The following is a 14107-nucleotide window of genomic DNA, read 5'->3' on the forward strand; positions in this document are numbered from 1 at the left end:
GCATGGAGTTATAAATTGTCACTACATACGTTTCCCAACTTTCTGGTAAAGAGCTAAGAAGTAATAATCCTTGCATCTCATTATCTATATTCATTTTCATAGTAACCAACTTGTTTGCAAGACCCTAAAATAGGCTTATATGCTCAACAATATTATCACCATCTTTATACTTCAAATTCACAAGTCTTCTAAGGAGAGAAATTCTATTTCCCACTATCTTTTTCGCAAAGAGATTTTCTAACCTTTGCCAAACAACATCAGCTCTGGTTTCATCAGAAATATGCTCATGCAAGTTTATATCCATCCATCTTCTAATATAAGTAATAGTTTTTCTATGTTAAATTTTTTATTCTTCATCGTCCATAGTAGAAGGTTTATCTTTAACTTTGATAGGCTTATACAAATCTTTGTAATAAAGCAGATCTTCCATCATACGCCTCTAAGTGGAATAATTTGATTAGTTCAATTTAATCATACCATATGACTGCTATATTTCAATCACACAAGAAAAACTAGCATCAAAACACCTGTTGCTCAGATACCACTTGTTAGGAAAAATCTGTTAAAGCGGAATAATTTTTTTCCCTCTTTATGTAACAAAAAGGGTTCCTCATCAAAATACCAACTTATCGAAATGTAAATATCAACCAGAGCAATATAAACAGTAGAGCAATAAATCAATCAATAGTGAGACCAAATATTTTAACGTGAAAAACCCAATGTAAAAAAAACCAAGGGACCGTAGTCCACCTCAAACTTCCACTATCAATAATAATGATAACAGATTTACAGTAAATCTTCTCTAGAATAATTAGAGGATCATAATAACATTAAGAACATAGATCTTGGTTCAAGAATAACATATCATCATAGGATAGATCTGAGAATTCTAGGTCTCACAAAGTGGATACAGCAGGAAAGTACCTCAGAGAGGGTAAATCGTAGATCAACACAGTTAGGATTGTAGAGCTTACTGTAAGGATTCTTCGTATAAAATTTAGGTCAAAACTGATAAAACTGACAATGTTTAGCTACTGATCGTTAAGCAGAAAATTTAATATCCTAATCTTTCTCTCTCTCAGTGCGACTGCTCGCGTTCACTGTGCATGCTCGTTGATCACTTGTTCGCTACCCTATATCTCTTTTGTCTTTTAATTAGTGATTTGAGCTCAAAAAGCTTAATTGTCCAAGCCCACATATAAGCTGGACCCAACAGACCACGGAGGAAACGAGTAAACACAGCGGAGATCAGGGAGGGAGCAGGGATAAGAGGTGGCGGTGTTACCGGGTCGAATCCATAAAGGTTCATCCGGATCCGATATATTACAACAATGAAGTCGTGGATTCGTTATATTATCGGGTCGGATCGGGTCCATCAAATTCTAACCCCAACACGTAGCTTTTCTTTTTTTGTGGAAAAGAAATCATAAAAATATCACGATATTTTTCCTTCTTTGTTATGATCACAACAATAAGCATTACAAATCAACGAGAGAAAGCAACACCCGAATGCATCAAAGCTGCTACTTGAAGTAGATCGCAGGCGCGTCGGAGTTGGGATGCCACGTACCGGCCTCCCTCATATACTCCAAGTATCGCAAGAACTCCGGCGTGGCTGTTGCCTTCTTCGGTGGCTTCTCCATGATTCTGATGACCGGGTGCGCCTTTATTTCCCTGGTGGTGTTCGATCTCTTCATTTCGCTCACCGTCGCCGTCGCCGCCGTCGTCGTCGCTTCGTCGCCCTCGGCCAGGTCGAACGAGGACTGCCGGGACAGCAGGCGGCGGTAGCCTCGCCGGCTCCTCCGACGACCCGAGGCGTCCGACATGGCTGCTGCAGGAGGGAGGTCGTGGTCTTGCTTGCTTGCTTGTTCTTCGGGGGTTGGGAGTGCTTTAAAGCATGGGATATGGCTGAGGAGGTGGGTGGGGAGTTTAAAGCATATCCAATCGATGAGTTGCAGGTGGGGCGTCTCAGTCAGGAACGCTTCCTTGAAACCCCCCCTTTGGATGAGGTAGTCTGACTAGGTGTGCTCCCTTTTGACCATGCCTCGCCATGGCGGCCATCTTCCTCTCCTGGACGACAAAGTCAACCGAAGTAGACACAGCTTTACTGTGCAGGGCAAGTATAAAGACAAACTGATGTGGTCTCACATTTTTATTCCTTTTGCTTTTAGTAGAAGATATGCTTTGACTCCATGGATGATTTCTCACTGGGTTGTCTGTTTCTTCCTCCTCTGCCATTGTAGCTTAGCTGCCAGGAAATCATGGATGATTTCTTTGGCTGGGTCTTTGAAGCACCAACCCCCCAACTGTTGCCAATATCTTTTTCAACCTATTGCCATTTGACCAATCGACAAATTTGGCTATACTTTTGATGATGCAGTGCAAAATAAGAGGCTTAGCGGTTGCTTCTTTAGCGGCTGAGATGTGAAAATGACTTCTACTGCGTAAGTCTGCGTGCTGAATCGTTCTTAGTTTACACCTTTATCCCTTATCAGAATAGGTCTACCATTTTAGAGAGATGTGGTACAAACTTCATGACCATGTCCTTACAAGAACGTCTTTTTCTCTGCAGTGATTGGGAGCTCGAAAGACTTAGTGCTAAGTTGAATATGTTCCAAGCTTCTTAATACTCTCATACATTAGTTTTGGATATTTAACGAATATAGGAAAAAATTAATTAATAATGAGGCTAAATTGTAAGTTTCCGTATCGGGAAAATCAAGCTTGTTATCTCCTATTACAATTATAAATAAGGGTTTGGGCTTTAAACCTAGATGCACCACAAGAAAAACTAATTATTTACTTAGAATTTAATTTATATTAAGTTCACACTGAGTTAAAATAATTTTGATTTTTCTTTTTTAATAGTTTCAAGTGTTTTATGGCCTAGGAATATTTTTCTAAGGCATTTGTAATTGTACCTTTTATAGTAGAGTTTTGCTCTTCCGTCCGTGGACGTAGGTCAATTAACCAAATCACGTAAATCTGATATCCTTATTTCTTTTATTTTTCTGCTTTATTGTATTTATTGGGTTACCAAATTATTCTTTGATAAATTTTCTATGGTCAGATCTAACAAACTGGTATCAGAGCTTGGTTTCGGGATCTTTTGGCAACGATGAAAAATTCGATAGAAATGTCAATTTTGGTATGTGATAGCTCAAGATGGAAGTCATTCTAGTTCAAGACAGTTGATTTGGCACTATAAAAAACTTAGAACATTCCAGATGATACGTCAAAGGAAGATCTTGTAGGTATGGATAAAAAGGTCTTATCAACCATTATTCTAAATCTCTCTGACGAGGTTTTACAAGAGGCAACTACGGAGACTACGGCTAAGAACATGTGGGACAAGCTTAAAGCCTTGTATATGAAGATGATAGTAGAGAAACGTCTCTACTTGAAGTAGAGTTTGTATATGCTTCGGATGACTGAAGGTATATCTATACTCTCACATTTTGATAAATTTGATTCCTTAATTATCGATTTAGAGATTATAGATGCAAAAATTAATTACGCAGATAAAAATAATGTTTTTCTAACCTTTAGACAATGGAAGGCTATGAATGAGAAGCAAACAAGTAAACAAATTAAGCAGCTTCAAACAGATAATGGTATGAAATTTTGTGAAGGTGACTTTAATGATTTTGCAAAAATGAAGGAATTGTTCGGCATCGTACTGTTAGCATAACACCTTAGCAAAATAGTGTGACCGAACATATGAACAGAACACTCTTAGAGAGAGCAAGGTGTATGATCTCAAAATTTTTGCATCAATTTTCGCATCTATATTCTCCAAATTTATAACTAAGGAATCAAATTTATCAAGATGTGAGAGTATAGATGTACCTTCAATCATCCGAAGTATATACAAACTCTACTTTAAGTAGAGACGATTCTCTATTGTCCTCTTTATATACAAGGTTTTAAGCTTGTCTCACATGCTCTTAGCCGTAGTCTCCGTAGCTACCTCCCGTAAAACCTCGTTAGAGAGATTTATAATAATGCTTGATCGGGCCTTCTTATCTATACCCGTAAGATCTTCCTTTGATGCATTATTTGGAATGTTCTCAGCTTTTTATAGTGTCAAATCAACTTCGTCTTGAACTAGAATGACCTCCATCTTGAGCTGCCACATGCCAAAATTAACATTTCTGTCGAATTTCTCGACAACAATCTTTGTTATTGTCATCGTTACCAAAAAATCCCGAAACTAGGCTCTGATACCAGTTTGTTAGAGCTGACCCCAAGAAATTTACCAAAGGATAATTTGGCAACCTAATAAAGACAATAAAGCAGAAAAATAAAAGAGACAAGGACACTGGATTTACATAGTTCGGTCAATTGACCTACGTCCACGGACAAAGGAGCAAAACTATACTATAAAAGGGACAATTACAAATACCTTAGAAAAATGTTCCTAGGTCATAAAACACCTGAAACTACTAAACAAGAAAAGCCTAAATTATAAACCCAAAATATTTTAACTAAGTGTGGACTTAATATAAATTAAACCCAAAGCAAACAATTAGGTTTTTTTTATAGTGCATCTGACTTCAAAGCTCATGCCCTTATTTATAATTGCAATAGGAGATAACAAGCTTGATTTTTCCGATGTGGGACTATATCACGATAATAGTAATAAGTATTTATCAAATCATTGGTATCTCTCGGGTCACATTTTGTTTAAATAAGGAAAAGTATACGTGAAAATTAGGATCGATTTTACGTAATGCCAAAAGAAAATTAGGATCGATTTTACGTAATGCTAGAGGAATCATTACAGCATGGCATAGAGGGGGAGGTCATAAGTGTCTATAACGTAAAATCGATTTTCAACCTATTGTTGCCATTTGACCAATCGACATATTTGGCTCTGCTTTTGATGATGCAGTGCAAAATAAGAGGCTTAGCGGTTGCTTCTTTAGCAGCTGAGCTGTGAAAATGACTTCTGCTGCGTAAGTCTGCATGCCGAATCGTTCTTTAGTTTACGCCTTTATCCCTGACCAGAATAGGTCTACCATTTTAGAGATGTGGTACAAACTTCATGACCATGTCCTTATAAGAACGTCTTTTTCTTGGGAGCGCTTGAAAGACTTAGTGCTAAGTTGAATATGTTCCAAGCTTCTTAATACTCTCATACATTAGTTTTGGATATTTAATGGACATAGGAAAGATTTAATTAATAATGAGGCTAAATTGCATGACTATATCACCATAATAATGTTAGTTTGACAAGTTTCCCGTATCGAAAAAATCAAGCTTGTTATCTCCTATTGTAACTATAAATAAGGGTCTGGGATTTGAAGCCAGATGTATCACAAGAAAAACTAATTATTTACTTTGGGTTTAATTTCTATTAAATTCACACTTAGTTAAAATAGTTTGGGCTTTTCATGTTTAGTAGTTCTATGTGTTTTATGACCTATGAATATTTTCCTAATGCATTTGTAATTGTTCCTTTTATAGTATAGTTTTGCTCCTCCGTTCGTGGACGTAGGTCAATTGACCGAACCACGTAAATCTGGTATCCTTGTTTCTTTTATTTTTCTGCTTTATTGTATTTATTGGGTTGCCAAATTATTCTTTGATAAATTTTCTAGGGTCAGTTCTAACAAATTTGTATCAAAGCCTGATTTTGGGATCTTTTGGCAATGATAAGAAATTCAATAGAAATGTCAACTTTGGTATGTGACAGCTCAAGATTGAGGTCATTCTAGTTTAAGATAGAGTTGTTTTGACACTACAGAAAACTAAGAACATTTCAGATGATACGTCAAAGGAAGATCTTGCAGGTATGGATAAAAAAGCCCGATCAAGCATTATTCTAAATCTCTCTGACGAGGTTTTACAAGAGATAACTACGGAGACGACGACTAAGAACATGTGAGATAAGCTTAAAGCCTTGTAAATGAAGAGGACAGTGGAGAATCGTCTCTACTTGAAGCAGAGTTTGTATATGCTTCGGATGACTGAAGGTACATCTATACTCTCACATTTTGATAAATTTGATTCCTTGGTTATGGATTTAGAGAATATAGATGCGAAAATTGATGACGTAGATAAAAATAATGTTTTTTTAACCTTTAGACAATGGAAGGCTTTGATTAAAAAGCAAATAGGTAAACAGATTAAGCAGCTTCGAAAAGATAATGGTTTGAAATTTTGTGAAGGTGACTTTGATGAATTCTTTAAAAATGAAGGAATTGTTCGGCATCGCACTGTTAGGATGACGCCTCAGCAAAATAGTGTGACCGAACATATGAATAGAACACTTTTAGAGTGAGCAAGGTGTATGATCTCCAAAATTTTGTATCAATTTTTGTATCTATATTCTCCAAATTTATAACTAAGGAATCAAATTTATCAAGATGTGAGAGTATAGATGTACCTTCGATCATCCGAAGTATATACAAACTCTACTTTAAGTAGAGACGATTCTCCATTGTCCTCTTTATATACAAGGTTTTAAGCTTATCTCACATGCTCTTAGTCGTAGTCTCCGTAGCTATCTCCTGTAAAACCTCGTCATAGAGATTTAGAATAATGCTTGATCGGGCCTTCTTATCTATACCCGTAAGTAAGATCTTCCTTTGATGCATCATCTGGAATGTTATCAGCTTTTTGTAGTATCAAATCAACTCCGTCTTGAACTAGAATGACCTCCATCTTGAGCTGCAACATGCCAAAATTAACATTTCTATCGAATTTCTTGACAACAATCTTTGTTATTGTCATCGTTACCAAAAAATCCCGAAACCAGGCTGTGATACCAGTTTGATAGAGCTGGCCCCAAGAAATTTACCAAAGGATAATTTGGCAACCTAATAAAGACAATAAAGCAGAAAAATAAAAGAGACAAGGACACTGGATTTACATGGTTCGATCAATTGACCTACATCCACGGACAGAGGAGCAAAACTCTACTATAAAAGGGACAATTACAAATACCTTAGAAAAATATTCCTAGGTCATAAAACACCTGAAACTACTAAACAAGAAAAGCCTAAATTATAAACCTAAAATATTTTAACTAAGTGTGGACTTAATATAAATTAAACCCAATGCAAACAATTAGTTTTTTCTTATAGTGCATCTGACTTCAAAGCTCATGCCCTTATTTATAATTGTAATAGGAGATAACAAGCTTGATTTTTCCGATGTGGGACTATATCACCATAATAGTAATAAGTATTTATTAAATCATTGTTATCTCTCGGGTCACATTTTGTTTAAATAAGAAAAAGTATACGTGAAAATTAGGATCGATTTTACGTAATGCCAAAAGAAAATTAGGATCAATTTTACGTAATGCTAGAGGAATCATTACCGCATGGCATAGAGGGGGAGGTCATAAGTGTCTATAACGTAAAATCGATTTTCAACCTATTGTTGCCATTTGACCAATCGACATATTTGGCTCTGCTTTTGATGATGCAGTGCAAAATAAGAGGCTTAGCGGTTGTTTCTTTAGCAGCTGAGCTGTGAAAATTACTTCTGCTAGTTTACGCCTTTATCCCTGACCAGAATAGGTCTACCATTTTAGAGAGATGTGGTACAAACTTCATGACCATGTCTTTACAAGAACGTCTTTTTCTTGGGAGCGCTTGAAAGACTTAGTGCTAAGTTGAATATGTTCCAAGCTTCTTAATACTCTCATACATTAGTTTTGGATGTTTAATGGACATAGGAAAGATTTAATTAATAATGAGGCTAAATTGCATGACTATATCACCATAATAATGTTAGTTTGACAAGTTTCCCGTATCGGAAAAATCAAGCTTGTTATCTCCTATTGTAACTATAAATAAGGGTCTGGGATTTGAAACCAGATGCATCACAAGAAAAACTAATTATTTACTTTGGGTTTAATTTCTATTAAATTTACACTTAGTTAAAATAGTTTGGACTTTTCTTGTTTAGTAGTTTCAGGTGTTTTATGACCTAGGAACGTTTTCCTAAGGCATTTGTAATTGTTTCTTTTATAGTATAGTTTTACTCCTCCGTTCGTGGACGTAGGTCAATTGACCGAACCACGTAAATCTGGTATCTTGGTTTCTTTTATTTTTCTACTTTATTGTATTTATTGGGTTACCAAATTATTTTTTGATAAATTTTCTAGGGTCAGTTCTAACAAATTGGTATCAAAGCCTGATTTTGGGATCTTTTGACAATGATAAGAAATTCGATAGAAATGTCAACTTTGGTATGTGACAGCTCAAGATGGAGGTCATTCTAGTTTAAGAGAGAGTTGTTTTGACACTACAGAAAACTAAGAACATTCCAGATGATACGTCAAAGGAAGATCTTGCAGGTATAGATAAAAAGGCCCAATCAAGCATTATTCTAAATCTCTCTGACGAGGTTTTACAAGAGATAACTACGGAGACTACGACTAAGAACATGTGAGATAAGCTTAATGCCTTGTAAATGAATAGGACAGTGGAGAATCGTCTCTACTTGAAGTAGAGTTTGTATATGCTTTGGATGACTGAAGGTACATCTATACTCTCACATTTTAATAAATTTGATTCCTTGGTTATGGATTTGGAGAATATAGATACGAAAATTGATGACGCGGATAAAAATAATATTTTTCTAACCTTTAGACAATGGAAGACTTTGATTAAGAAGCAAATACATAAACAAATTAAGCAGCTTCGAACAGATAATGGTATGAAATTTTGTGAAGGTGACTTTGATGAATTCTGCAAAAATGAAGGAATTGTTCGACATCGCACTATTAGGATGTCGCCTCAGCAAAATAGTGTGGCCGAACATATGAACATAACACTTTTAGAGAGAGAAGGTGTATGATCTCAAAATTTTTGTATCAATTTTCGCATCTATATTCTCCAAATCTATCACTAAGGAATCAAATTTATCAAGATGTGAGAGTATAGATGTACCTTCGATCATCCGAAGTATATACAAACTCTGCTTCAAGTAGAGACGATTCTCCATTGTCCTCTTTATATACAAGGCTTGATCGGACCATCTTATCTATACCCGCAAGATTTTCCTTTGATGTATCATCTGGAATGTTCTCACCTTTTTGTTGTGCCAAATCAACTCCGTCTTGAACCAGAATGACCTCTATCTTGATCTGTCACATGCCAAAATTGACATTTTTGTCGAATTTCTCAACAACAATCTTTGTTATTGTCATCGTTACCAAAAGATCCCAAAACCAAGCTTTGATACCGGTTTGTTAGAGCTGACCTCAGAAAATTTATCAAATGATAATATGACAACCCAATAAAGACAATAATGCAGAAAAATAAAAAAGACAAGGATACCAGATTTACATACTTCGATCAATTGACCTACGTCCACGGAAAGAGGAGGATCAAAACTCTACTATAAAAGGGATAATTACAAATGCCTTAGAAAAATGTTCCTAGGCCATAAAACATTTGAAACTACTAAACAAGAAAAGCCTAAATTATAAGCCTAAACTATTTTAACTAAGTGTGAACTTAATAGAAATTAAACCCAAAGTAAACAATTATGTTTTTCTTATGGTGCATCTGACTTCAAAGCTTAGGCCTTTATTTATAATTGCAATAGGAGATAACAAGCTTGATTTTTCCGATGTGGGACTATGTGGGACTATATCACTATAATAGTAATAAGTATTTATCAAATCATTGGTATCTCTTAGGTCACATTTTGTTTAAATAAGGAAAAGTATACATGAAAATTAGGATCGATTTTACATAATGCTAGAGGAAAATTAGGATCGATTTTACGTAATGCCAGAGGAATCATTACCTCATGGCATAGAGGGGGAGGTAATAAGTGTCTATACTATAAAATCGATTTTCGACGGAATGAAAAAGACATCTGGTAGAATCGTAACCATAGAATACGACCCTAATCGAAATGCATATATTTGTCTCATTCACTATGGGGATGATGAGAAGAGATATATTTTACATCCTAGAGGGTTATAATTAGAGATACCATTGTTTCTGGTATAGAAGTTCTTATATTAATGGGAAATGCCCTACCATTGAGTGTGGTTTGAATTATTGATTTACGTAATTAGAAGTAACCAATTAGGTTTACGACGAAACCTAGAAATCGATCACTGATCCAATTTGAATACCTCTACGGGATAGACCTCAACAGAAAATTGTTGAGTACTAGCAACAAGTGATTGAGTTCAGTAGTGTCTCATAGAAAATTATTGACTCTAGAGATATGGTAATATGGAGAAGACAAAATTGTTTGAAGCACGCACAGAACATAAGCTACATGAAGAATAATGGTAATTAAGATCCCCCATGGGGAAACGAGAGATGTCTCCTACGTTACCCATAATATGTGGAAGTATCGATGTAATTTCATAAAGTCATTCGGTCTGAATGTTACATGAAGAACATAAGCTAGATGACGGAACAGGGAGATCTAGGAGGTAGAAGATCATAACATGAGTGATTCAACATATTTGGATTCCTATATATCCATTCACGTGGTACTTCATCATATGATTTATATAAGATCCATCTATCTAGATATCATCATATACATCTAGAAAGCTAATGAATATGCTTGTGTAGGAATTGAAGAATTTCGAATATTTAGAAATCAATAACCTAAAAATATATCTATAAAAAAATTAAATCTTTTAATATGTGAGATTAATTATAAAACCTTAAATTATCATCACTCACTTCCTTATAAATTTTCTCATATAAATCCTAAAAAAATTACACCCTTTCTCTCACCCTATAGAGAGTACCTTATCATAGAGAGAGAAATATAAAAGCATCAAAAGTATTTTTTATATTTTATGAGATGTTCATATAAGAACACAATCTTAATTATTAAGATTTTTTCCTTCACAAGAAATTCCTTGTATTAATTATCCCATTGAGATATTGACGAATCCCAACATTCACCACATCAAGCTCGATTCGAACTAATTTCATATGCATTGAACTAATAAAATCATATTAACAAATATTATTTAAGATAATCAGTTATATTAATAACTAATTTTAAAATACTTACAAATCTCAACACTCATGTAGAATAATAACCTAAAGCATGGATACACAGTTGACCATATCAAGTTCAATACAAATTAATTTACACTAATAAAATCATATTAACAAATCTAATTTGAACTAAACAAATAAATTAGTGACCATACTATCCAAAATGAAATGATAACATAGAACAACACGGATATCAATTTAAGATAAACAAAGATAATCTCATACCATCATCACTTTCTTTGCTTCTACCCCAAATACATACAAATCCTCACGTAGGCGAACTCACGTTATAAAGGACTACTTAATCAAATAATAATAAGATTAATATCTTAGCAGAAAACCCCAATAAACATGAAAACCCAATAAACAGACTTCACTGACCTTCTGCTCCTCAACAACAGCAGGCGAAGCGGCGGCGGAGGCAGAAGCACCACCACCGGGGCCGGTAACAGCGGCTGAGACAGAAGCAGCAACACCACCTCCTCCTCCTGTACGTCCAAAATCAGATGGGCAAATAATAAAGTAAAGAGAATCTTTCTATCTAAAGCCGTTCAAGCAAAAGCTGATCCGACGCTCAAGATCATCGACGTTCTTCTTCTCGAGGAGCTTGGCGAAGAGGGGCGGCCAGTAGGAATCGATCTTCACGTTCTCTGCCTTCGCCAGGGTGGCGATCCTCTCCCCCTGATGGTATATTTTCCAGAAACGGCAAAGAACAACCGCATCTCTTGAAAAGAAACCGCAGTTTCTATTTTCAGAAGAAAACAAATCAAATGCGGAAGAATAAAAAAGGGAAGAGGGAGAACCGTGATAGGGAGGTCTTCGTCATGGAGGATGAGAGCAGCGTCTGTGCATGGGAGCTCCCCGATCGACATGGCTGGACGCAGTAAACAAGAAAACACTGACTATCTGCAAATAGAACTCGGAAAAAAAGAAAGGGGAACATCAACCTAGCAGGAGTTGTTCGATGTAATACTAAGAGAATACGACTGCAGAAGCGATCATTACCTGAAGGAAGACGAAGGATTTGGCCGCGGCGAAGGAGGAGAAGTTCTAAGTTAGGGTTTGCGCTGGGGAGCGTGAGGGAGAAGCCCGGGAGTTTATATATGGAGCACTGCCTGTCTATAAAGCGTGATTCGCGGAACGAAGACCGCGTGGGGGCGTCACACGATTGGCGTGTCACTCGCGGGCCCCGAGGGTCCCATTCTAGGATCCAATCAGAATGCAGCAGCGCAACGGGTCATCACAAACAGGTAGAAAATTTCGTTTCCTGTCTCTCCTGTTACGAAACGGGATGCTTAATATATATATATATATATATATATATCAAAACCATTCCTCCAATTAATTTATGAAAGAGAATAACAATCACTAATTGATGTCATAACCGGTGGGCATATCATTTACATAACAAACCACATTATTATGTACATGAATCAATAAGAATGAAATTGTCATATTTTTCTTTACATTGGGATATACAGTATGCAATATGATACGTGAGGAGCTACAGGCCACTGTCTGAGGAGTTCGTTGTGAGGGCAGATGATCTCCTGAAATAGCGCGGGGTAGGCCTCAGCCAATCTTGACCATCGATCCAAGACTTGGTAGCAAACGGCTCGGCTTCGAGCGGTGTCAGCCTGTGAGACCACCCAACCCTTCCTGTGACATCTGAGCCACGACCAAAGCAGCTGTACTCCCCGTAGTACGCCGTCCTGCTCGACACCCAAAGTAGTTCTGTGAGAGACATGCAAGCAGACCAATGGCTTCAGCCACCGAAGCAGTATGCCAATGTTACCTCTGGTTGCGAGGCTCGTTCCAATCGTTCCAACCTTCAGGTAGCACTGCGTCGGACATGTAGGTGAACGCAAACACCACCCTGGAGTAGGGTCCCCATGGCCGCCCGAGGATTGCAGTTCCAGCTCCGGTGCCGGTGATCTTGCACTGCAAGAAGCTATACCCTGTGCTTTCAGCTGCACTGGACCGGCGTTGCGCCGTGATGGCTCCGCCGCCCGGTGATGTCGAGTGCAAGTGGCATTTCTGGTGGCGAACACATCATCAGAGTCGACATCAGCTGCAGTGACAAGGATCGGATTCTGAGTAAGGACTTACTTCGAAGAGAGCGAGGCCGTTCCCGCAGATGAAGTCGGTGGCGCCTTCGATGTAGCAGTTACTGTAGTAGTGGCGTCCGGTGTCGTCCAGGAGAGTGTCCTGGAAACCGATGATCCTGCAGGAGTAGAATGCTGCTCTGTCCCCAGCAACGTGCAGGGCGATCGCTGGGCCATTTGGACCAAATGTGTTCTGGAAGAGAGTCTCATCCATTACTAATAGCTGCTCGAAAGAAAGAAACACTCTTCTTTCATGCAATGTAAGAGTACCTGAATCGTGAGGTATCTTCCAACGAAATCTGAAGCCAACACTGAAACCGTGTGAGATTCTGATGATGTCCAACCTTCACCCCATGTTATGACTGTGGACATTGCATTTGAGCCGCTCAATGTTATGAAGGGCTTGTCAGCTGGAACAGTCACCTTCTCTCTGTACATACAGTTTGGAACGAGGCAGTGCTGTCAGATGCGGTTTGCATTTTAAACGAACAACCCATGCATCATCTCGTTGTTGCAGAAGAAAGGAGCTTAGAACAGAGCACCTGTAAGTCCCAGGCGTGATCAAAATGAAGACGGGCTCGGCGTTGTTGGAAGGCACGGCATCGATGGCGGCCTGAATGTTTCTGAAATCTCCCTTCCCGGACTGGTCGACTCTGACGAGAATCGCGGAGGATGGATCCGAAGAACCTGCCGCGGCGGCCACCGCGAAGAAGGAAGAAGCAGCCAACAAGGCCAACAGCGCAAGGCGGGTGTCTCTCAAAGTCTCCATGGCTCTTGCAAACGTAGAATTCTGCATGCTAATGGAGGCATACTTAAAGAAGGAGAGCAGTGACAGGAGCCAGCCACTCTCTTGCTCAACAAGCATGGCGGATGTGTGATCTCGAAGCCGTCTGCTGGCGTGTTGTTTGGATGAAACATTCGAACTCGCTGATGTTTGTGTGCGCTAGCAATCAATTGACTTTGTGGGCTAAGATGCATGGATTACGTAGTTGACCA

The 14107-nt window shown here is 37.9% G+C and overlaps 2 protein-coding genes and 1 long non-coding RNA gene across 3 annotated transcripts; all 3 read right to left on the reverse strand.

The window, feature by feature from the left end:
- Positions 1–1523: 1523 nt before the first annotated feature.
- LOC135677526 (uncharacterized) lies at positions 1524–1826 on the reverse strand. Its single transcript, XM_065189885.1, has one exon. It carries the CDS (start codon positions 1824–1826, stop codon positions 1524–1526), a length of 303 nt encoding a protein of 100 aa, XP_065045957.1.
- A 9357-nt stretch (positions 1827–11183) lies between these two features.
- Positions 11184–12067, reverse strand: LOC135677822 (uncharacterized). Its single transcript, XR_010514754.1, has 3 exons — positions 12012–12067; positions 11810–11912; positions 11184–11494 (listed from the first exon to the last, which is right to left on the reverse strand). It is a non-coding gene; the product is annotated as an uncharacterized LOC135677822 (long non-coding RNA).
- A 317-nt stretch (positions 12068–12384) lies between these two features.
- Positions 12385–14002, reverse strand: LOC135677823 (putative pectinesterase 11). Its single transcript, XM_065190232.1, has 5 exons — positions 13654–14002; positions 13382–13541; positions 13116–13304; positions 12802–13043; positions 12385–12718 (listed from the first exon to the last, which is right to left on the reverse strand). Exons 1-5 carry the CDS (start codon positions 13974–13976, stop codon positions 12511–12513), a joined length of 1122 nt encoding a protein of 373 aa, XP_065046304.1. The 5' UTR covers positions 13977–14002; the 3' UTR covers positions 12385–12510.
- Between the last annotated feature and the right edge of the window lie 105 nt (positions 14003–14107).

The sequence above is a fragment of the Musa acuminata genome, chromosome BXJ1-6 (assembly GCF_036884655.1).
Source record: "Musa acuminata AAA Group cultivar baxijiao chromosome BXJ1-6, Cavendish_Baxijiao_AAA, whole genome shotgun sequence".
Lineage (NCBI taxonomy): Eukaryota > Viridiplantae > Streptophyta > Magnoliopsida > Zingiberales > Musaceae > Musa > Musa acuminata.